This window comes from Garra rufa, chromosome 14 (genome assembly GCF_049309525.1).
Source record: "Garra rufa chromosome 14, GarRuf1.0, whole genome shotgun sequence".
NCBI classification, from domain to species: domain Eukaryota; kingdom Metazoa; phylum Chordata; class Actinopteri; order Cypriniformes; family Cyprinidae; genus Garra; species Garra rufa.
Window position 1 is genome coordinate 27,385,642 of NC_133374.1, and position 26,104 is coordinate 27,411,745.

The 26,104-nt window shown below is 34.4% G+C and overlaps 1 protein-coding gene across 1 annotated transcript in view; it reads left to right on the forward strand.

Annotated features, from left to right (window-relative positions):
• The window catches only part of caln1 (calneuron 1), a 91,864-nt gene that overhangs the window by 32,452 nt on the left and 33,308 nt on the right, over positions 1-26,104 (forward strand). Inside the window, exon 4 of the mRNA XM_073818173.1 lies at positions 361-473. Coding sequence (XP_073674274.1) covers positions 361-473 — 113 coding nt within the window. The remainder of the gene's footprint in view (positions 1-360; positions 474-26,104) is intronic.

Below are 26,104 nucleotides of genomic sequence, written 5' to 3' on the forward strand. Positions count from 1 at the left end.
TGACTAACCCAATGTCACATTCGTGAGCAGAGTTAAATAGCTTCTGCCAACAAGATGGCCTATTAGCACTCATTGTAAATATACACTGATTTAGAAATCCCTGCCAGGAAAAAAGAGGACGTATGTATGGTACTCCCTAATCAACAACAACTTAGTTGACCTATAATATCATGATAGACCCATAGCAACATGCTAAAAAGCAGTCAGAACACCATATTTATTCCTAGTTGATTGCAGTTTTAGTGACTCAGAAATGACACACCTCACCTTTAAAGCCTCCAGTCATAAAATTATGTCGTCAATTTTAAATATAGCTTTTGGGATTTGCAAGTGGGATTCTGACATTAATTTGTTTTTCAGGTGATGGACAGGTGGACTTTGACGAGTTCATGACGATACTCGGACCGAAGCTCTTGTCGTCTGAAACACGGGAAGGTTTCCTTGGAAACACAATCGACAGCATATTCTGGCAGGTAAGATGCCGTGGAGGATAATTTACCAGACTAAACTTCAAAGAGTCTTAAAATTGCTTGTATTATATAAGCCTTTTTACTGGTGCGATGCTTGTTTTTTGGAATAACAGGATTGGGAGGTATCGTTTAGGATTTGAATGGCGGGCACATTGAGTGGATATTGTTACATTATTGACGTTTGTGTGTTGATTGTGGTTTGTTGGAGTGATATTCAGCTGATTTGATCTGGGTGATGGCAGTGCTTGGCATGGCCGTGGTCTGGCTGAGTGCAGAGGATCCCTGTGGGTTTAGTGAAGTCTCTGGATTGTAATGGAGTGCTGTGTGATGATATTGGAGGAGATGAAGCAGAGCCCATGCCAGCCCCACTTGGCTGAGACAGGTGCTTGTGACCTTGGCTGGCCCCATTGGAGGAACCGTCCCGAAGGAGTTTGACAACTCAGTGTTTACAGAGGCCAGATCGTTCACTCTTTGAACGATCAGGGAGATTTGTAATAGACATTACCTTAACCCTGACTTTCTATAAATGGCAGTAAATGTCTGTGTAAAGTATTTGTCAATAACCTGACAAGCAACTTTTGGTTATGTTTCCCAAAAACATTAAATGGCAACAAACACCTACATAACAGTATCTATTTGTAATTACGCACAGTAAAATGATTTGACACAACAATTAAAAAATTGATGCAGCTAATTAGAATAATTGAAATTATTGCATACACTATCAATGAAAAGTTTGGGATTGGTATGATTTTTTAATGTTTTTAAATACTTATTAGGGCTGCAATTATTTGATCAAAAATACAGTAAGAACAGTAATGTTATGAAATATTATTCAAATTTTAAATATCACTTTTCTCTTTGAATATATGTTCAAATGTAATTTATTCCTGTGATGCATCATTACTCCTGTCTTCAGTGTCACATGATCCTTCAGAAATCATTCTAATATGCTGATTTGATGCTCAAGAAACTTTCTTATTATTATCAATGTTGAAAACAGTTGTTTGTTCACTATGCTGGGTATTCAGAACCCCTCTTGACCAAAAAAAACAGTGCTATATGAGCACATCCTAAATGCTTGAATGCCAATTACTTGGTGCAAGGGTGTTATTGTAGAGATTAATGTGTGAAATATGACTTCATTTGTATTTGTATAAGCCTTTATACAGTATATTTGAAATATACTTAAGAGTTCATGTTTAAGTAAACACTAAATTAGTTTGAAAATGTGGTTATATATAGGGATGCACCGATACTTATCGGCCGATCACTTGCGCGTTTTGTCAGTAAAGCCGGTTCTGTAATCAGCGGTAAATGCCATCAGGTGCGTGATTTCACGTTGAGCCGTATATACTACACACAGCCGTTGTTTACCGACGAGCTGCGCACTTTCACACTGATAATGAACATTGATTTGCGCAGCTCGTCGGTAAACAACGGCTGTGTGTAGTATATACGGCTCAACGTGAAATCACGCACCTGATGGCATTTACCGCTGATTACAGAACCGGCTTTACTGACAAAACGCGCAAGCATGATCGGCTGATTCGTATCGGTGCATCCCTAGTTATATATTAATTAAAATATCTTAGATCAAATGTATTTGCATACAGAGACTCTGAAATACATTACTATATCACTATAACACATCTGCCCCAGTGTTATTTTAGTATTATTTACTGTACACTATTATAGTATTTATTAATATTTTGAATTAGCTTCATTTTTATATAATTAGATTTTAGTTTGTTTTAATCATTTTTATGTGTTTTTGTTGTGTTATTCATTTAAAAAAAACTATTTTATTTGATTTCATTATTAATTGTAGTTATTTTTAGTACTTCGACTTAATTTTTTATTAGTTCAAAAATTATATTATTAGAAATTATATTAAAAATTCAATTTTTCTAAAATTTGATTTCAGCTTTATTTTAATTCATGCAAATTAATCATTTTAAATACTTGCATTTAAGGTCAAGGGACTTCAGCTGATTTAACATATTGCCAGAACTTAATATAGAGTAAAAAAATGTGTTTCATTAACTGATGTAATGTAATGTAATATGTGACCCTGGACCACAAAACCAGTCATAAGGGTCAATATTGAGATTTATACATCATCTGAAATCTGAATAAATAAGCTTTCCATTAATGTATGGTTTGTTAGGATAGGGCAGTATTTGAACATCTGGAATCTGAGGATGCCAAAAATCTAAATATTGAGAAAATCCTTTTTAAGTTGTCCAAACAAAGTTCTTAGCAATGCATATTACTAATCAAAAATTAAGTTTTTTATATATTTATGGTAGGAAATTTACAAAAGATCTTCATGGAACATGATCTTTACTTAATATCCTAATTACTTTTGGCATATAAAAAAAATCGATAAATTTGACCCATAGAATGTATTTTTGACTATTGCTACAAATATATCCGTGCTACTTACGACTGCTTTTGTGGTCCAGGGTCACATATAAATATACCAAAGTACTAATATATGTACTAATCTGTACTATACTAATATCTTGTAATTTAAAATAAAAAAATAAAAATCAAATGTGCAGGAAATTCTCGGAATGTAAATTTACGCTTTTCACTGTATATTATACAACAATTTTTTTTTACTGTACAATTCCATTAAATGCAATTACAGTTACTCACTGTAGTGTCTAAACTCCAAAAACTTACTCTTAACCAATTAACAGGTTTTTACCAACCTGGTCTCATGGCGGGAACTTTTTCGCAAGATGTGAACCACGCACTGTACCAATAAGTACATATCACAGCAGTTTCCAACAGAAATAAAACTAGAGGTGGTGAAACAGTGAGCACTTGTAATCGTTTTCATAACCAGTTATGATTACAGCTCCATATGTTCTGCTTTCCAGACGTAACAAACTTGCTCGGTAGTTCAGTCGGCACGGAATTAGACTTAGGATACGGAATCCTTGGGTACGAATTCCATGAAAAACATGACTCACAATGAAAGATCTGAAAGATGAGAGATCGAAAAACAAGCTAAAACGGCATGCTTGCGATTGCGTTTTTACATCACGTTGTTTTGTTCATACTGTCGGGTAGGTTTAGGTGGAGTGCAGATGGTATGTTATTTGAAAACATCACGCATTAGAGTTAAAGCACCACTCAATGGACGTACTAAACCAACATCACATAAAACGTACCATATGTACATTTATCTGCGCCGCTCAGTGTTAATTTCTTTTGGAAACTTATTGGTACGTATTTCGCATCTCACAAAAAAGTTCCAATAGGTACGTTTTCATCATGAGGATGGTTTTTACTGTAGCATTTTTACAGTCTTTCACTGTTCAAATCACGATCATTTTTTACAGTGAGAAAAAGTGTTAGCGTACGCTCTGTGTGATGAGTCCTTTCACTGCTAATTGAAGTGATATATGTCCTTTTGTTGTTTTTAGACATGGAGCGTTTGATCTTGCGGTGTTATCTGTCTAAATGAATCTAGTCCCAAGAGTTGCTCATTCCCCCTGTGAGGGGAAAGAATCACTGAGACGGCCCCATCCATCATCTGCATGTGAAGTAGGATGAATCAACCTTCCCATTATGAAGGACGTTTTTCCTGTTATATATCCAGTTCCAGTCAGCGCTGGTAGAGAGTCACTTCCTGTGTGCCTTCACTATTCCTGGTGTATGTCAGCAGAGGACGGGACAGTTCCCCGCAGCAGTGCCCCTTACATGATATTGCTTTAGGACCAACATTTGACATTGGAAACACAGTGATTAAATTAAATGGGTTACCTATATATTCCACATGAACTAACTTTCTGATTTCTATTTCAGATTAAATGCTGTTCTTTTGAACTTTTTATTCATCCAATAATCCTGAAAAACAAAATATACAGTTGAAGTCAAAACTATACATATACCTTGCAGAATCTGCAAAATGTAAAGTATTTTACGAAAATAAGAGGGATCATACAAAATGCATGTTATTTTTATTTAGTACTGACCTGAATAAGATATTTCACATTAAATATGTTAAAATATAGTCCAGAAGAGAAAATAATAGTACCTTAATAATACCCCTTTAAAAGTTTACATACATTTGATTCTTAATACTGTGTTGTTATCTGAATGATCCAGAGCTGTTTTTGTTGTTGTTGTTGTTGTTTAGTGATAGTTGTTCATGAGTTCCTTGTTTGTCCTTAACAGTTGAAATCCTTCAGGCCCCACAGAATCTTTGGTTTTTCAGCATTTTTGTGTATTTTGAACCCTTTCCAGCAATGACTGTATGATTTTGAGATCCATCTTTTCACACCGAGGACAACTGAGAGACTCTCATGCAACTATTACAGAAGGTTCAAACGCTCACTGATGCTCAAGATGGAAAAACGATGCAATAAGAGTCGTTTGACTTTTTGGACTTGAAGATTAGGGTAAATTTAACTTATTTATTCTCCTGGAAATATGTAAGTATCTTCTAAAGGGCAGTACTAAAAAAAAAAAAAAAAAGATATTTAAGCAAAATAAGAAAAATGTACACTTCATTCAAAAGTTTTCACCCCCTGGCTCTTAATGCATCGTTTTTCCTTCTGGAGCATCAGTGAGCGTTTGAACCTTCTGTAATAGTTGCATATGAGTCCCTCAGTTGTCCTCAGTGTGAAAAGATGGATCTCAAAATCATACAGTCATTGTTGGAAAAGGTTCAAATACACAAAAATGCTGAAAAACCATAACCATGAAGGATATTTCTGAAGAACAGCAGATTTGCATGATAGATTTGCATGATAATTATGATTAGCTGCATGTTATTTGCATTTAGAATAGTTTTTTCTCGTTGTTACTGACCCTGTCAGAACAGATCTGTGGTCTATTTTTGGGTTATGACCCACCGGTTGAGATCCGTTGCTGTAGAAATGCTCTAAATAGACTGTTCTGAGAAGCCTGAGCTGCTCTCTTCCTGTGGCGTTCCTCTGAAACATGACAACAGAGGTTATCTTGAACCATTCGGCTGCTGCCAGAGCTTTAATTATATTTTATGAATCATTCCCCAGACTTCATAGAGGACTCTGCTCTAAAGTATTTATTTTCCTCCGTGTTGCTGCGTCAGGTTTATTCCATCAGCGCTACATCGCTTCAGCATTCTCATGCACTCAGAGTGTCTCTTCAGTCTTAAGCTGGGTCATACTTTACTTACTGGTGTTTACTTACAGCTTCTCTTCCTGCCGTACTTTGTTTTATTGTGTGGATGTTTATGTATGTAATATGCACTTTATAAAGTGTTTTTCCATCAATAGGGTACAAAATATACATATATATTTTTTGCCATGTTTATTGTCAAGGTGTCACTTACTCCTGAAAAAAAGTAATACTTTACAGATGGATGGATAGATACTATTTTACATTATAGTATTATAGATATAAACTCAGATAGATAGATAGATAGATAGATAGATAGACTTTATTTTATTTTATAACTATTTTATGTTTTAAATATAAATATGCACAATTTAAATATTAGAAATTAAAAATGTAAAAATATTATACTGTTTTATATTACAGTATTGAAGATAGATAGATAGATAGATAGATAGATAGATAGATAGATAGATAGATAGATAGATAGATAGATTTTATATTTTGTTTTATAACAAGTTTACATTTTAAATGTAAATATGCACAATTTAATTATTAGTAATTCAAAATGTAAAGATATTATAAGTATTTTATATTTTATTTTATTTTTTAAATATAAATGTACACAATTTAAATATTAGACATTTAAAATGTAAAAATATTACAATATTTTATATTACAGTAGTATATATTTTATATTTTATAACTATTTTATATTTTAAATATAAATATGCACAATTTAAATATTAGAAATGTAAAATGAAAAATATGATATTTTATATTACAGTATTGTAGATATTATGAATTTAAATATATAAATAGATTTTTTTATTTTGTTTTATAACAAGTTTACATTTTAAATATAAATATGCACAATTTCAATATTAGAAATTTTACATTATAGCTTCATAGATATAAGCTTAGATAGATTAAATTATATTATAGATTTATTATAGATATATAGATTTAATTATATTAAATTATAGATATTTTACATTTAAATATATAAATAGATTTATAGATTTTATTTTATAAGTATTTCATATTTTAAATATAAATTTGCACAATTTGAATATATGAAATGCAAAATGTAAAAATATTCTATTTCATATTATAGTGTAATAGATTTTATTTTATTTTATAACAATTTTATATTTTAATTTATTTTATATAATAGTATTATAGATATTATACATTTATTGAATAATGAGATTTTATTTTTTATATATAAATATGCACACACAGCATTTAAATATTGGAAATTTTAAATGTAAAAATTATACAGTTTTATATTATAGTATTATAGATATTATAAATGTAAATATATAGATATATAGATTTTATATAGAACTCAATTAAATTTTCAATTAAATTAATTAAAAAAATTATAATAATTTTTAATGTAAAACTATTATACTATTTTATATTATATGATTATAGAATTTATATTATATTTTATTACTATTTGATATTTTAAAAATAAACATGCACAATTTAAATAGGAAAATGTTATACTATTTTATATCATAGTATTATAGATTTGATGTTTTATTTTATAACTATTTTATATTTTGAATATAAATATGCACAATTTGAAAATATAAGAAATCTAAAATATAAAAAGGTACTATTTTATATTATAGTATTTCAGGTTTTATATTTTATTTATAACTATTTTATAATTTAAATATAAATATGCACAATTTAAGTATTAGAAATTTACAATGTACAAATATGCTATTTTATATTATAGTATTATAGATATTGTAACCTTAAATATACAGATAGATAGATTTTACATTTTATAATTTTATTTATAAATATATACAATTTAAAATGTACAGATGTAAAATGTAAAATATTTTAATACTATCAATATTCTAAAAATGTGTGCAATTTAAATATTGTACATTTAAAATAGAAAAATATATACGCAGATACAAGACTTTCATAATGTCAACGTTCTCAATTGTGTAAAAATATATGATCATGTTCCAGCATTACACTTCTTCTTACTTTTCATATTTTGCCATATGGTATATACTTCTGAGGATATTCAGATAATTATCTAGATTTGACAACTTTGCAAGAAGCAGAATCTTTTTGTTTACTATCATAAACCAGTGCATATAAAAACAGTGGCACTGTATCAATAACAACATTACCTCAGATAATGCCTGTTTTCAGGCTACAGCAAAAAGCATTAAACAAGGCAAATCAGCATAGATTTATATAAACAAATGTCTATAAATAAAAAGATTTAGAGAGTAATAAAGGCATTTGGAGAGTAGAAGAGTCAAACAGCTTTGTAGTACAGCACCCACATGCTGCACTTCATCCAAATGTCCAAAATTCTCCATCCAAATGTTGCACTTTGCATTTGACAGGAACAAGTTAATCCAAAAATGGAAATTTTGTCATCATTTACTCACCCTCAGTCATGTCCAAGCTTCTGTTTTCAATACAAGCAAAGTGCACAGTGACTTTTACTGGAAAGCTCTTTTAAGAAAAAAATACCATATAAGTGTATTAATAGTTCATATGGTGTGTGTGCTATATTAAAGTCTTCTGAAGCCATGTGATAATGTTGCATGAGGAACAAACTGAAATTAAATCCACTCTACCTCACATTGGCAAGTTTACGAGGAAGTTTAGAATCAATAAATGAATCATTCTTTTAACGTAAACACTCCTAAAAATAAAGGTTCTGAACAGAGGCGGACAGTAGTGAAGTATTTTTACTTCAGGTTCTGCTTCTGAAACTGAACTTTTTTCTATTGTTAAAGAACATTCTGTATAATGGAAGGGTTCCATGGATGTTATAGGTTCTTCATTGAATCATCAAAACCAACACTTTTAGAAACAAATGGTACAAAAGCTGTCACTGGGGTGGTACCTTTTCAAAAGGTTCACCTTTGGTGCATACTGGTGTCTTAAAGGTACATATCAGTACCTAAACGGAAACAAAATTGTACCTTTTGAAAAGGTATCGCCCCCAGGGAGAGCTTTTGTACCTTTTTTCCTGAGAGTGAATAAAGAACCTTTATTTTTTAAGAGTGAAGTTCAGCTCACTGGCTCAATGATCCAGTTTAAGCTGTTAACAGCTCACTGGAGGACACAATTATCAGTGAATAATAGTTTAAATTTCAGTCAATTTCCCACACAAATCCATCATATAACTTTAGAGGACGCACAAGTCGTACGTATGAACAGTACCACACTTACAGTATCTCACAAAAGTGAGTACACCCCTCACATTTCAGCAACAATTTAAGTATATCTTCTCAAGGGACAATACTGTAGAAATTAAACTTGGACATCTTCTCTAAGGTGAATATATCTGTTGTGTTTGTCGCACAAGAAGTTATCAATAACAATTTACTGATTCATTTTTATTTATGGAAACTATCCCTTTAAGCAATGTCAAATTTACCACCTAAAAAAGAGACAGTTCACCCAAAATGAGATTTATTTACACTGAAGTATTATACAATATCTTACAAAAGTGAGTACACCCCTCACATTTCAGCAACCATTTTAGTATTATCTTCTCAAGGGACAATACTATAGAAATGAAACTTGGACATATTTTAGAGTAGTCAATGTGTATACTGTAGCAGTATAGATTTATTGTCCCCTGAAAATAACTCAACATACAGCCATTATTGTCAAAATAGCTGGCAACAAAAGTGAGTACACCTTAAGTGAACTTGTCCAAAGTGTCAATATATTGTGTTAGCACCATTGTTATCTGGCACTGCCTTATGCCGAGTTCAGACTGCATGATTTTAGCCTTGATTTTGACTCGCCGACAGGTTTTGAGAAATTTCCGACAAATGCCCGAAATCACAGGCAAATCGGTGCTCGTTCACGTGAGTGAAAACCACACAGTGTGAACTATCAAAGACGTGATCTGAGAGAACCCGTGAGATATTTGGCATGCTAAATATCTGGACCTGTCGGCGATTCAAAATCATGCCGTGTGAAAGGTGATCTGACTGAAAATCACATCGGCGATTACCTACAGCCAATGAGACAGCAACATCCAGGCCAGCGGGAAGTTGGGGGAAAAGTTACGAAGGTATAGACCACAATATCAACAAGAATAGCTTCGGCTTCTTTTCTTTTCGCTGCAAATGAGTGCACATGCAATTTGTATGACAAGCTTCTTGCGGGCTACTATTTTTTATAATAATACCAGTCTCACGTGAGAACTTGCACGCCTGACCTCGTGTTGTTTCCATGTCACTTCTCGCGTGTGTTTGGTTGTGAGACGTAGTTTGCGGACCGGGACAAAGTTGTCGGCGATTCTTCCTATTGTAAAGTCATGCAGTGTGAAACCCCCTGTCGCCGATCCATCGTGCAGTGTGAACACAGCAGCGACGGAATGCTACCCCAGATAGTCATGCAGTGTGAAAACATTTGTGACGCGAGTGCTTTGAAAATCGTGCAGTCTGAACTCGGCATTAATCATCCTGGGCATGGAATTGACCAGAGCTGCACAGGTTGTTGCTGGGATCCTCTTCCACTTCTCCATAATGACATCACAGAGCTGCTGGACATTAGACACATGGTGCTTCTCCATCTTATGCTTGAGGATGCCCCACAGGTGCTTAATAGGGTTCAGGTCTGGAAACATACTTGGCCACCCCTTCACCTTAACCTTCAGCTTCCTCAGCAAGGCAGTTGTCATCTTGGTGGTGTGTTTGGGGCCGTTACCACGTTGGAAAACTGCTGTTCGGCCTAGTTTCTGGAGGGAAGGCATCATGTGCTGCCTCAGAATGTACAGTACATAATGGAATCCATGTTTCCCTCAATGAACTGCAGCTCCCCAGTACCAGCAGCACTCATGCAGCCCCAGACCATGATGCTACCACCACCATACTTGACTGTAGGCAAGACACAATTTTCTTGGTACATCACCACACATGCTGGACACAATCTGAGCCAAACAAGCTTATCTTGGTCTCATCAGACCACAGGACATGGTTCCAGTAATTCATGCTCTTGGACAAGTTGTCTTCAGCAAACTGTTTGCGGGCTTTTTTGTGAGCCAGCTTCAGATGAGGCTTCCTTCTGGGATGACGCCCATCCAAACCAACTTGTTGCAGTGTGTGGCATATGGTCTGAGCACTGACAAGCTGACCTTCTTCTTCTGCAACCTTTAAAGCAATGCTGGCAGCACTCATGCATCTGCTTTTTGAAGAACGACTGCTCAACTTCGTTGATCGACCCTTGCCAGGCCTGTTCCGAATGGAACCCATCTTGGAAAACCTCTGTATGACCCTGATCACTGTAGTGTAACTTGGTTTCAGGGTGTTACTGAAGCTCTAATAGCATTGGCCATCTTTGTGGAGAGCAACAATTCTAATTCTCAAATCCTCAGAGAGTTCTTTGCCATGAGATGCCATGTTGAACATCCAGTGGTCAGTATGAGAGAATTGTACTCAAAGCACCAAATTTGAACTGCTCTAATACAAAATGCATAACTTTGTATGGTCAAATTCAAATTCAAATTCAAATTTATTTCTAGAGCACTGAATAAAACAACAATGTTGACCATAGTGCTGTACAAGCAATAACACAATGAGCAAAGAAAGACAAGTAAAATGAAATATATACCCATATATCTAAGTAAGTAATATAAAAATCTTAAAACAAACACTCGCATCCTTCACACTTATCCTTGATCGAACGCTATCATAAAAAAATATGTTTTCAAATGGCTTTTAAATTGGCCGAGCGTAGGAAGGTCCCTAATATATAACGGCAAACTGTTCCATAATTTAGGGGCTGCGACCGCAAAAGCGCGATCCCCTCTAGATTTCATCTTAGACCGAGGAACAACAAGAAATTTCTGTGATTGAGATCGTAATGATCTCGTTGACTTTTGTTCCTGGATTAGATCGGCAATATAAGATGGGGCTAAACCATGTAGAGATTTAAATACAAATAGTAAAATTTTAAAATTAATCCTAAAAGTAACAGGCAACCAATGCAATGATTTTAACACCGGAGTAATATGATCAAATTTGCAAGTGCTTGTAAGCAGTCTTGCAGCAGCATTCTGGACCATCTGCAGTCTATCTAGAACTTTATTTTGAGCACCACAATATAACGAGTTGCAATAGTCTAATCTCGAAATGATAAATGCATGGATTACTTTTTCCAGATCTTTCTGGGTTAGAAAGGGCTTAATTTTGGAGATCATCCTCAATTTAAAAAAGCTCGTTCTAACAATTTCATTTATCTGCTTATCAAATTTAAGTGCACTGTCACAAATCATCCCCAGATTTTTTACATGATGCTTTCTAAACAGGCTCAAGGGACCCAGCTTAGTTTCAACTGCGTTATCAAGTTCTGAGGGCCCAAAAAGAATCAATTCTGTTTTTGATTCATTTAGGCTCAGAAAATTTGTAGACATCCATGCCTTAACTTCATTAAGACAGGCCAGCAATCTTCCCATGGCAGTGGAGTCATTTGACTTAAATGGTATATACAGTTGTGTATCGTCTGCGTAGCAGTGAAATGACACACTGTATTTACGCAAAATTGAACCCAAAGGAAGCATATAAAGAGAAAAGAGAAGTGGTGCTAAAACAGACCCTTGTGGAATGCCACATGATAAAGGTGATGAAACTGATGTACACTCACCTATACAAATAGAGAAACGTCTATTTATGAGATAGGACTTAAACCAATTTAAGGCAATTCCAGAGATGCCTACACATGTTTCAAGCCGGGAAATAAGAATATGGTGGTCAACTGTGTCAAACGCTGCTGTGAGATCCAACAACAAAAGAACAGTCACATTCCCTTGATCGGTTGCCATAAAGATGTCATTAAAAACCTTCAATAATACTGTTTCTGTGCTATGGTGCTTCTTAAAACCCGACTGAAGTACTTCACCAATATGATTTTCATCAATAAATGACTCCAGTTGAATCAGAACACATTTCTCTAAAATCTTTGCCAGAAAAGGAAGTTTTGAGATAGGTCTGTAATTGCAAAGAACGCTCTTATCCAGATTTTCTTTTTTCAACACGGGCTGAACTACAGCATGTTTACAATACTCGGGAACAATCCCTGAAAGTAAGCTTTTATTTATTATAGAAATCATATATGGGCCGACCGATTCAATAATTTGCTTTAACAAAGGTGTCGGAACAATGTCTTGAGGAGCAGATGTAGGCTTCAACTTAAAAACAATGTCATTAAAAGTGGACATAGAGATAGGCTCAAGTTGCGATAAATTGGCAGTGATTTCTAGTGCATTCAAAGGCACATATGTACACTGCTGTATATTATTCCGAACCTCCGATATGCGATCGACAAAGAAGTGTAAAAAACTTTCACACACATCAATAGATGAAACAGCAGGTGCCTCTAATTTAGGATTCAAAACAGAATCAATTGTTGAAAAAAGAACTCTCGGATTTTGGCGATTTTTCTCAATAACATTTGCGAAAAAGCTTGTCCTAGCAGATTTCACAGCCCGTTGAAATTTAGACAACGAATCTTTCAACATTTCATAAGAGATTTGCAGCTTATCTTTCTTCCATTTCCGTTCACATCTTCTACATTCCCTTCTTAGGGACCTAATTTGTTCGTTTAACCATGGAGCTACTTTGTGCTTTCTATGCACCTGCCTTAGAGGCGCTACCTGATCAAGTGTATCCAAGCAAACAGAATTAAAAATATTAACCGACTCCTCCACGCTAAGATGGGGTGATAAGAGGTCCATTTTTATATTCTGCAAAGAGTCCATAAAAGTTTCATTGAAATCCCCATGTGTAGTTGATTTTATCGAACGAACCAGTCTCTTTGTAGCACAGACTTTTTTCGGTTGACATGGAGGGAGGACAGTAAATAAAACAGGATTGTGATCAGCAACCAGGAGATCATCTATGATAATGTCATTGACTGATAAACCAAGTGACAGAATCAAATCCAACGTGTGTCCATGGATATGTGTAGGACCGTTAACCATTTGCTGAAGGCCAACAGAATCAATGAGATTTAAAAAGTCCTTTGAAAGAGAATTTGTCAGACAGCATATGTGAATGTTGAAGTCCCCCAGTATTAATATTTTGTCATATTTCACAATAATGTCCGTTAAAAACACAGACAGCTCTGAAATAAAGTTCTTATTAAGTCCAGGTGGTCGATAGACAATAGCACATAGCACAGGAGATGACAGCTGCATTTCAAACACTTGAAGTTCAAAACTTGAAAAACGCTCAAAATTGAGCCTATTGCAAGTAAAAATATCCTTAAAAATAGAGGCCACACCACCTCCCCTTCCCGTTTCTCGGGGAGTATTAAAAACTGCAAAATTACTAGGCACCATTTCTCCAAAGGCAGACATATCCCCGGCAGTCAACCAGGTTTCAGTAATAAATAGAAAATCTAAATTTCGAGCTCTAATGAACTCGTTTAAAATGAAGGTCTTGTTTCTCAATGAACGGACGTTTATCAGCGCCAACCTGATTGCTGGTCCCGCATCGTCCCGGTCCTGTCAATCAGACAAAAACCTTAACATGATGAATAGGACATGTGGCTTTGCATACTGCTGTTATCACTTAGGTTGTACTTACTTTTGTTGCCAGCTATTTTGACAATAATTGCTGTATGTTGAGTTATTTTCAGAGGACAGTAAATCTATACTGTTATACAAGCTGCACATTGACTACTCTAAAATATATTCAAGTTTCATTTCTATAGTATTGTTCATTGAGAACATATACTAAAATGGTTGCAGAAATGTGAGGGCTGTACTCACTTTTGTGAGATGCTGTATAATACTTCAGTGTAAATAAATCTTAATTTTTGGGTGAACTGTCACTTTTTTAGGTGGTAAACTTAACATTGCTTAATGGGATAGTTTCCAAAAATAAAAATGAATCAGTAAACTGTCATTGATAACTTCTTATGCGACAAACACAACAGATATATTCACCTTAGAGAAGAGAGTATAATTTTTATTCATCTTGATTTCTTACAGTTGTTGAATAAAGTCATTATTTTCATTTTCTCTGCAGACAAAAAGTATTCTCATAGCTTCATAACACTGATGTCACATGGACTATTTTAACTATGTCCTTTCTACATTTCTGGGCCTTGAACATGTTGTGTTGCGGTCTATGCAGGGTCAAAAAGCTCTTGAATTTCATCAAAAATATCTTGATTTGTGTTCTGAAGATTAACAAAGATCTTATGGGTTTGGAACCACATAAGGGCGAGTAACTAATGACTGAATTTTTTATTTTTGGTTGAACTATCCTTTTAAAGCCAAAAGTCTTCTGTTTTCATGTTCTCTGTACTTTTCTTTGCAATGGCATAAGAAACCTTTGCTTTGAAAGCATGAATGCAGACTCTGCTGTGTGACACAGCATGAAGTCTCAGAAGCCCAGGACATCTATCGTTGTGAAAGACTGAACCCAAAGCCTTTATTCCTCACAGATCTGAAAGGATGAAACTGATATTCGCAAATGACTTGCCCTTAAACTGGCACCCAGTCAAAGTCCAAAAAAACACGAGATGTTCAATTCAAGCCCAGATTAGCGAATTAATGTCTGGCTTTTAATTACCAGCGTGTGTCAGGTTTGTTAATCTGTCCCGGAGCGGGAGACCACACTGCGTCTCGCTAATGAGACAAGGATTTTGTCGAAGAGATGCCGAAGGATAAAGACGGATCATCGTGAGCACTCAATGAGAAATGATGAGAAAATTAGAGGCGTGAAAAAATCTGTTCCCAAAGCCCACTTCAAATCATAACTACACAATTGCTCAGTGTCACATCTAATGTCCCTTCTGAAAGACTGAGGCGTTCGATTCCTGTTGGCAGCACACCAGCTGCAATCTTCAAATGTGATCATGTGTTGATGTTGTTGCGCAAGTGAATGAGTTTCAAACAAATGATCAGTCACTCCCCATCCAATTTTGCTCAGGGTAAAGATTATATTAGGGCTGTCAAAGATGCAGTTGACTGTAGGATAGACCAAGGATAGAGTTATGCTGAACAAAATATATAAAACAAGACAATATGTTGACATATAAAGTGATTCTTCTTCTTCTTCCACTCTGGAAGTCTATGGCAGCCTACAGAACCGTTTGCGGAAAATGTACTAAATTTGGCACACAGATAGAGGACAGTCTCAATATTAACCATAGCAAATTTGGAGTCTCTATCTTGAACTCTGTAGTGCCACCAATAGGCCAACTTTTCACTTATAGTGATTCCCTTGCTTATGGCATGTCAAATGTGCACCAAAATTTTTTTACGGTCAAGATTTTTCTTGACTTTCTTGAATTCTGTGAAAATATACTTTTTTGAACTCTACAGACAATGCTGGCAAAAAGTTATCAAAAGATTTCCGCTAAGCCAAACCATTCTCGTTAATGAATTTGACAAAATTTGTGCAAAAATGGACATGAGGCTATATCTTCACAGCACTTTAGCAGATTCTGATCAACCTTGATTCGTGTTATAACAAGCATGACCTGAGGGCACATGAGTAGTTTCGGTGCAATGCATCCTAGTGATCAAAAGATATTAAAAAATTGACATTTCTGCTTATAATTACTTATTCCAGTTAATAAACCTATGGCAGCCCGTAGAACTACTTGCGGAAAAGTTATGAAATTTGTCAGACAGATAGAGGACTGTCTCAATATTTACCATAGCAAATTTGGAGTATCTTCCTTGAACTCTCCAGCGCCACCAATAGGCCAAATTTGCACCTATATTCCTGCAAGTAACCTATATACTGTAAATTTTTACGGTCAAGATTTTTCTTGACTTTTTTTAAATACTCAAAAAAAATATATTTTTTCAAACTCTTCAGACAATGCTGGCAAAAAGTTATCAAAAGATTTCCGACAGACCAAACAGCTCTCGTAAAGACTGATAACGAATTTGAAGAAATTCTGCATGAGGCTATATCTTCGCAACACTTTAGCAGATTCTGACTTGGTACATGTTATAACAGGCACATTAGTAGTTTTGGTACAGCACCACCTACTGGTCAAAAGATATACGAAAATGGACATTTCTGCTTGTAACTTCTGACTATTTTGGCCAATAATCATAAGACTGGTCTTGTTAGATTTGGAGCAGCATATCAATAAAAAATTGCTAAATAAATCCTAAATAAAACGACAATATGTTGACATATAAAGAAACTTTTTGTGTATTCAGTGATTTACTTGACCTTAATTTGTAATTATGTTCAATTAGGGACTTTACAAATAATTGAATGAATTAGCATATTGCATTATTTGATTTTAATACAGTTTTTAAGTGATTGGCGATCTGTTTATTAACGCAACTATTTTATTTGTTAATTTTCTTTATTTTCTTCTTTTTCTTCTTCCTCTGCTTTGGAAGTCAATGGCAGCCCAAAGAACAGCTTGCAGAAAAAATATGAAATTTGGCACCCAGATAGAGGACAGTCTCAATATTAACCATAGCAGATTTGGAGTCTCTATCTTGAACTCTCTAGCACCACCAACAAGCTAAATTTGCACTTATATTCCTGCAAATAACCTTGACACCGTAAATTCCTTGGCTTAAGTCGAATGCACAACAACATTTACATTTTTACGGACAAGATTTTTAGCAGTTTTGAATTCTCTGAAAAATTTACTTTTTTAAACTCTTACAATCCTAGCAAAAAGTTATCAAAAATATCCGATAGACCATACCGTTCTCGTAAAGCGTGTTCACAAATTTGCACAGAAATGGACATAAGGCTATCTTCACATATTGCCATAACGCTTTAGCGGATTTGGGTCAAACTTGGTGTGTGTTATAACAAGCATGACCTGAACGCACATAAGTAGTTTAGGTACAGCACCACCTACTGTTCAAAAGAAATACAAAAATGGCTATTTCTGCTTATAACTTCTGACCAGTTTGGCCAAAAATCATAAGATTTCTCATTAGATTTAGAACAGCATATCGGGAAAAAGGGCTGAATAAAGTATAATTAAAACAAGACAATATGTTGACATATAAAGCCACTCTTAGTTTATTCAGTGATTTTCTGCACAATAATTTGTAAATTATGTCCAGTTTGGGACTTTATTTATAAAAGAATGAATTAGAATATTGGGAAATTTGATGTTAATACAGTATACAGTAAATATGAGCCAATCTGCTTTTGAACCTGTGCTCTAGAAGCAAAATTATTTTTTTCTTCTGATTGTTTGGCTCATACAGATTCGAAGGCATACCAAAATGTACATTTTTACGGTCAATATTTTTGGCAGTTTTGAATTCAGCAAAAAAAACTCCTTTTTCAAACTCGTCCTAAACAGTTTGTCAGATCATCTTCAGACAATGCAGGAAAAAAGTTATCAAAAGATTTCCGATTGACCAAACCGTTTTACCGTTTTCGTAAAGCATTTGGTGTAATTTCCACAAAAATGGACATGAGGCTATATCTTCGCAATGCTTTAGCGGATTCTGACCCAACTTGGTACATGTTATAACAAGTATGAGGGCACCTGAATAGTTTCAGTACAGCTATTATATTGACATTTCTGCTTATAACTTCTGACCAGTTTGGCCAAAAATCTTGATTAGTCTTGTTAGATTCGGAGCATACCGAATCGAATAATATTGTACTAAAGATCCTTATGTTGGCCTTTTTGGGCCATTTTAAGTTTTGTAGTAAAATACTGTATCAACAAATGTCTTTAACATTTAATTTAATTTAACAGAATTTTATATAATGCAATTTAATTTCCAATAGATTCCGGAACTTCAAGAAGAGTTTATGCACAATACATAACACAGATCAAACACTTTATTCCTCAGAGATCTGAGAGGATGAAATGGATATACACTTTATAGTCTTTTGGTGTTGTTCTGAGAAACACAACCAATTTTTTTGATCCGCTAAACCCCTAGCAAGCCTGCACGTTGACTTGTGCTTTATTGCTACATTAATCAGAACATTTAAATAATCTTATTGTTTATGCATGAGGAGCTCTCTGGACTCTAATCTCTTCTGAAATATTAAAATAAATGATCTATAGCGGTAACTGCAGGCACTTTGATTTAGTAGATGACATGATTTGTAAATGAAAGGGAAAAAGGGTTTCACATCAAGAAAAATAGCTCATGATGGAGCCATTTTCTTTCGTCAGGCTTTCGTCAGAAGTATGCATTTGATTCAGATTTGTTGATCCCTATTAAATATTAAGGAGATTTATTTAGCTCAATATGCGCGTGTTAGATTTTCCATCAAAATGGCAACAGCTTTGAAAAGCAGACCAGACAGGATCTGTAGTTGTTGGCCTTTAGAGGTTTGTTTTGTGCGTTTCTTTCAAAGTCAAGTTGTGAATCATTGATGTGACTTGCACAAAGTTGCAAAAACTGAGGTCTTAGTGTCACATCCAATTGTGTTCTAAAATATTATTCATTTTATATTATTGAGTACTTTCATATTCAGAGACTTATATGACTGTTTTATTATGTGCACTGATCCTTGCATTGGCCTTCTTGAAATTAGGCCAGAATTTAATATGTGTAATTAATAATTTAATTATAAACTTTTATCATTTGTAAGCATAGCGTTTATTTACATAATTTGTGGGTTCTTGAAAGAACTTTTGAAAGTTTTTCCTAACATCATTAAAAGAAACATTCAGAAAAATTAGTATGTAACATTATTTTTGGCGAGACTGTTCAGTGCAGGATCTTATACATATAGAGATTGTCGTGTAGGTGGAATGAATTATGAGAATCTGTGGAATGAAATATTAGAGGAGACGCAGCGGGCAGCAGGTGATTATAGTCCTTGTCACCATTTTTAACTTGACGCTTATGACACACTTACCTTTCTCACACTTGCAGCCGCAACTAATTGACCAAATGCGTTCTCGCTTCACTGTAATGTGACTGTGTTTATCACAAATGATTTTTCTGTTATGTAATGCTGAAATGTTACTTATCAATATCCTCAAATGAGTCCAGCAGCCCTTACATGTGCTTGGTTTATTCTCAGATAATGCTGAATCTTCTAAACCTGTCAGTATATTACTGTGGTTTCAGTTCAGTGGGAATGGCTGTCCTTGAAGGATGTTGATAAATAGCATTCCAGACATGATCAAGGCTAAGACGATGATTGGCTCTAAAGGCTGTTTCTTCACCTCACTGGTGTGAAGTGACATAAGATGATGAACTGAAGTGGTGTATTGAAGTGGTGCTTTCACAAATGTGATCTGGGAGGATAGGTGGGTTGTCTTCACTATCACAGCGTCACATTTCTAACTAAAATAACCTGGACACTTAAAGGGGTCATTGGATGCAAAACTAAATTTACATGTTGTTTAAACATTAATGTGTGTTGGCAGTTTGTGTACACAACCACCCTACAATGATAAAAATCCACCCAGTGGTATTTTTTAATCTTTAAAAATAATATGATTTAAAATCAGGTCATTCTCAGCTTCTTGTCGTTGTGACGAAACACAGTTGATTGACATATGCGCCTTACCTTAGACCCGCCCTCACCGAGCTGAAACAGTCCCAATACGATGGCCATTGTGTGACTCAGGTGCAGAGGAAGACTCTAATTGAGTGATTGAGGTGTTCTGTTGTTGGATGTAATAATGAACATAGCAGTAGTCATTTACTCCAAACATCGCTTAAGAGTCGCTTAAGAGGCAGAGGACAACGTTACTTTCGTTTTTAAAAGGAAAGCGCCGATCCCGATCTACATATGCGTCTATGTTCTTGTGAATCATTCGTGATGCAGCTTCACCCTCAGCAGAAGTGAGTATAAGGGTTTTTTTTATGCATCTTTGCAAATGGCCTTTTCTTAATAATGTGCTTGTTGGCAAGTTTAGCCGATAAGATTATGCTATTTAAATCAATGTGATTACAATTTGTAAGTAATCTACCCAGCTAGAGTCCAATAAAGTGTGTCCATCCAACATAAAAAGTACTCCACACGGCTACACGGTTTTAAAAATGTAAAATATGGATATTTTTCTTACACATATGCCTCAATTCGCTTCAGAAGGCCTTTATTAACCCCTCGGATCTGTGTGGAGCACTTTTTATGATGGATGGATGCACTTTATTGGACTTCAAAATCTCAACACCCATTCACTGCCATTATAAAGCTTTGAAGAGCCAGTACATTTTTTAATATAACTCTGATTGTATTCGTCTGAAAGAAGAAAGTCATATACACCTAGGATAGCTTGAGGGTGAGTAAATCAAGAGGTAATTTTCATTTTTGGGTGAACTATCTCTTTAACTTAAATTTCAGTTACTGTAAATGTCTCCACTCATTGCATTTTACCTCTTTTGTGTCCCATCTAAAGGCACAGATCTTGTTCTGCACAAGTTGGCAGTGTGTGAACATGTTAATTTGCCAAAGTAATTGTTTTGTACTTGTACACGGGCTCCTCTTGTAAAATTATACAAGTAAGGTCACAGGCCGTCAGCTGTAGTTGAGCTCAGCACTTCTGCAACACTCAGCTCACTGGAAAATGAACAAATAACCCAAAGACCTGCTGTTGTGCTGTTACATTATAACACCCAAGATTACCAAGGCTCTTTGATTGACTTTCATAAATTAACACCCATTCATTTTTCATGGTTTTTTTTTCCAATGTGCAGTGACTCTGCTTATTGATATATTTATTTGTTCCCTTAACCAATCAAAATAAATGAATAATGCACAAAACACATCGATTTGCTTTGGTAGTGATCGGAGAACTCTTCTGGGTGTTTTAAGCCCACTCTTTTGACAGTAAGTGGCTACAGGAAACAGGTATTCGTTAGAACTTTATTATGATGAATTGGTTTGAAGTGCCCACACAGTAATTGTGAATGTGAAGTATTTATTTAAAAGGGTATAGAGAAGGTTTTCAGAATATGATCTTGTCTAGCTAAGCCACTTAAACTTGATTATTTACATGATGAACAGTAAGAGTGTTAGTTCACCCAGAAATGGAAATTCTGTTATTAAATACTCACCCTCATGTCATTCTAAACCTGTAAGACCTTCGTTCTTCTTCGGAATACGAATGAAATTTCCTCTTTTCCGCATCAATACAAAATCATCAGTTTTGAGATTAAACAGTACAGTGACTTAAATGGAGTTGAAAGGTTTGTCCATTTGCCCGCTGGATTCAGGACTTATTCCGACCCATACTTGGCTGTCAAGTGCTGACTTTAATAACAGTCAAGTGTATCTTACAGAAAGCCTGTGTTTGACCCCAACATCAAGTAAAAAAATGGTTGCCACAACCTAAGTGCTGCATTACGCTACAAAATACTGAGAGATAACTGCCTCTTATACTATTTGCTTTTGGCTAACTAAACAAACCCATAAAAGGTCTGTTCCACCGGTGTATCGCCAGGAACAAAGGCAGCGCATTCAAAGGCATCGCACAGATGGAGCTTTTCTACCTTCATGATGCTCAACATCATATTCTTGTTGTGACAGTCTTTAAGAACAACATTAGCCGAGACATTAAAGCAAAACCGCGTACCTACATCAAAATACTGATATGCTGCCTCTTCCTCTGTATTCTTGGGGCAATGTTATGTTTTATTAGACAGGAGAAAAAAATGATATTATAATTGACTTCATTCAGATACATTAAATAATCTCGCAATTGCGAGTTTATATCACACAATTCTGAGAAAAAAGGCACAATTCCAAAATATAAACTTGCAAATCTAGAAAAAAGTCAGAATTTTTAGTTTATATCTCGCAATTCTGACTTCTATAACTCACAATTGCAAGTTTATATCTCTCAATTCTGAGAAAAAAAAAGTCACAATTGTGAGATGTGTAAAAAAGTGTGAGATATTGTGAGCAATTCTGACTTTTCTCACAAATGTGAGTTTGTATCTCGCAATTCTGAATTTTCTGACTTAGAATTGTGAGATATAAACTCACAATTGCGAGTTAAAATTTAAATTAAAGGGGGAAAAAGACTAGTATGTTCTCAGAATTGTGAGTTTATATCACGCAATTCTAAGAAAAAAGTTACAATCCCAAAATATAAACTTGCAATTCTGAGAAAAAAAGTCAGAACTGTGACTTTATATCACAATTCTGACTTTATAACTCACAATTGTGAGTATATATCTCTCAATTAAAAAAAAAGTCAGAAATGTTGATAAAAACGCAATTCTTTTCTCGCAAATTTGAGTTTGTATCTCGCAATTCTGAATTTTTTCTTGCAATTCTGAATTTATACCTTGCAGTTCTTTCTTTTTTCTTGCAATTCTGACTTTTTTCTTAGAATTGTGAGAAATAAAGTCCAATTTTGAGGGGGAAAAATACTAGTATGTTCTCAGAATTGTGAGTTTATATCTGACAATTCTGACTTAACATGCAATTGTGAGTTTATATCATGCAAGTCTAAGAAAAAAGTCACAATACCAAAATATAAACTTGCAATTTTAAGAAAAAAAGTCTTTATATGACTATATCACAATTCAGACTTTATAACTCACAATTGTGAATTTACATCTCTCAATTTAGTCAGAAATGTAGATAAAAACTCGCAATTCTTTTCTCCCAAATGTGAGTTTGTATCTCACAATTCAGACTTTTTCTCGCAATTGTGAGTTCATATCTTGCAGTTCTGTCTTCTTTTTTTTTTTGCAATTCTCACTTTTTTCTTAGAATTGTGAGATATAAACTCGCAGTTGTGTTATAAAGTCCAATTTTGAGAGGAAAAAAAGACTGATATGTTCTTAGAATTGAGAGTTTATATCTCACAATTCTAATTTAATGCACAATTGTAAGTTTATATCACGCAATTCTAAGAAAAAAAAACAGTCAGAACTGTTTATATTGCAATTCTGACTTTATAACTCGCAATCACAATTTTAAGAAAAAAAGTCAAAATTGTGACTTTTATTTTGCAATTCTGACTTTATAACTCGCAATTATGACTTTGTATCTCACAATTCTGAGAAAAAAAGTCAGAATTGTGAGATGTAAACTCACAACAGCAAAAAAAATGAGATTAAATGTACAATTTTGATTTTTCTCGCAAATGCACGTTTATATCTCACAATTCTGTCTTTTTGTCTTGCAATTCTGACTTTATAACTTGCAATTGTGAGTTTATATCTCACAGTTTTGAGAAAAGAAGTCAGAATTGTGACTTTATCTTACAATTCTGAATTTATAACTCACAATTGCGAATTTACATCTCTCAATTCTGAGAAAAGAAGTCAGAATTGCGAGATGTAAACTCGCTTTTGCGAGAGAAAAGTCAGAAATGTGAAATAAAAACTTGCAATTCTTTTCTAGCAAATGCAAGTTTATATCTCACAATTATGATTTTTTTTCTTGCAATTCTGACTTTTTTCTTAGAATTGTGAGATATATACTCACAATTGTGAGTTATAAACTCCAATTTTGAGGGGAAAAAAGACTGATATGTTCTCAGAATTGTGAATTTATATCATGCAATTCTGAGAAAAACGTCACAATTCCAAAATACAAACTTGCAGAACAGTTTTTATCGCAATTCTGACTTTATAACTCGCAATTGTGAGTTTATATCTCACAATTCTGAGAAAAAAAGTCAGAATTGCGAGATGTAAACTTTAATTTGCGAGAAAAAAAAGTAAGAATTGTGAGATAAAAAGTTGTAATTACCTTTTTTATTTTTTATTCAGCGACGGAAGCGGGCTATCTTACTCGGACCTTCCACAATGTACTGTTGAGGAATTTGTTTCTTCATCTGAACAAATTTGGAGAAATTTAGCATTATGTCACTTGCTCACCAATGAATGTAAATGGGTGCCGTCAGAATAAGAGTCCAAGCATCTGATAAAAACATCACATTCAAAAACTTTATTCAAAAACAAATAAATAATCTTTCCGACCCTGAACGTTTGAATGGTGGTGTATATAAAATATACAGTTTTAAGTCAACATAAAACACTTTTACATATTTTTCTTCTACGATGTGACATATTTCAAAATGAAACTGTGTTTTAGAATGCAAACAGGGTTCATTTTGGATTTTTTTTGTTGACTTAACTATATAGTAATAATGCTGGTTTGCTCTGTAATCAAAGCTTATAAGTTTGAAAGATGGCAACAGCCTGAAGTGACTCACCATGACGTGGCTCCCTCTGTTCCTGACTGGCCGGCACAAGGGGGTAATTGTGCTTCTTGTGCTGCCTACCTGCAAAAATAAAGGTCTTAGTAATAATCTTGTGTCAAATGCGCCCTACATATGAATGTAAAATGTCAGTGGCAAGCTTCTATAGTCTTTCAGCTCTGCATGAGATGATGTAATGCGCTGACCTCAATCTATGACAAATGATATCGTCTGCATAATGGCTGATTATGAAAAAAAGTGCTTAGAAAGTGAGTGAATATGGTTCTTTTTTCTTTTCGGTGTTTCACAATGATAGAGAGAAATGACCTGGAATCAAACCCACACAGTTCTTTTTTGAACCTCAGCCTAAAAACTATACTGGCATTTCCAGGAAATCTGTGATGCCTGTCAATGCAGATCATTAGTGGTTATGAAACCGTTTTGTTTGGCTCAACTTATGATGGCTTATTGAGGATTGTGTGATGGACTTTGTCAAAACTGCATTTTGTATTGGGGAGCTGGCAACCACTAAATGTCATATAACATGTGTCTAACATATGGAACAGGCATGCTTCATATTTCACGTTAAAATTAATTTTGTCAACATTTTTTCGCATTTAAGAAATAGTTCATCCAAAAATAACAATATTTTCTGAACATATACTCTCCCTCAGATATGGAAGACAGTTTCCGCCACTGAATAAAAAATAAAGGTTCTTGCGATTTTTTTTCTTCTCAGAATTGCATGATTTAAACTCGCAATTGCGAGAAATAAAGCCAGAAATGCGAGATAAAAAGAGTTTATATCTTGCAATTTTCTGACTTTCTCAGAATTGCATGATATAAAATCAGAATTGTGAGATAAAACTCGCAATTCTGACTTTGCTCGCAAATGTGAGTTTGTATCTTGCAATACTAACTTTTGAGTTTGGCAATTGTGAGTTTATACCTTGTAATTCTGTCTTTTTTTTTCACAATTCTGTGAAAAGTCAAAATTGCAAGTTATAAAGTCCAATTTTGAAGGGAAAAATTTTTATTAGCGAGTTTATATCTCAAAATTCTGACTTTTCTCGCAAATGCGAGTTTGTATCTCTCAATTGACTTTTTTCTTGCAATTTGAGTTTATATCCAATGATTCTGACTTAACTCGCAATTGTGAGTTTATATCTTGCAATTCTGACTTTGTAACACGCAATTGTGAGTTTACATCTCTCAATTTTGAAGAATTGAGTCAGAATTGTGAGATGTAAACTCGCAATTGCAAGAAAAAAAATGTCACAATTCTGACTTTTCTCACCAATGCAAGTTTGTATCTCACAATTCAGACTTTTTTCTTCCAAAAGCGAGTTTATATCTAACATTTCTGAATTAACTTGCAATTGCAAGCTTATATCTTTCAGTTCTGACTTTAT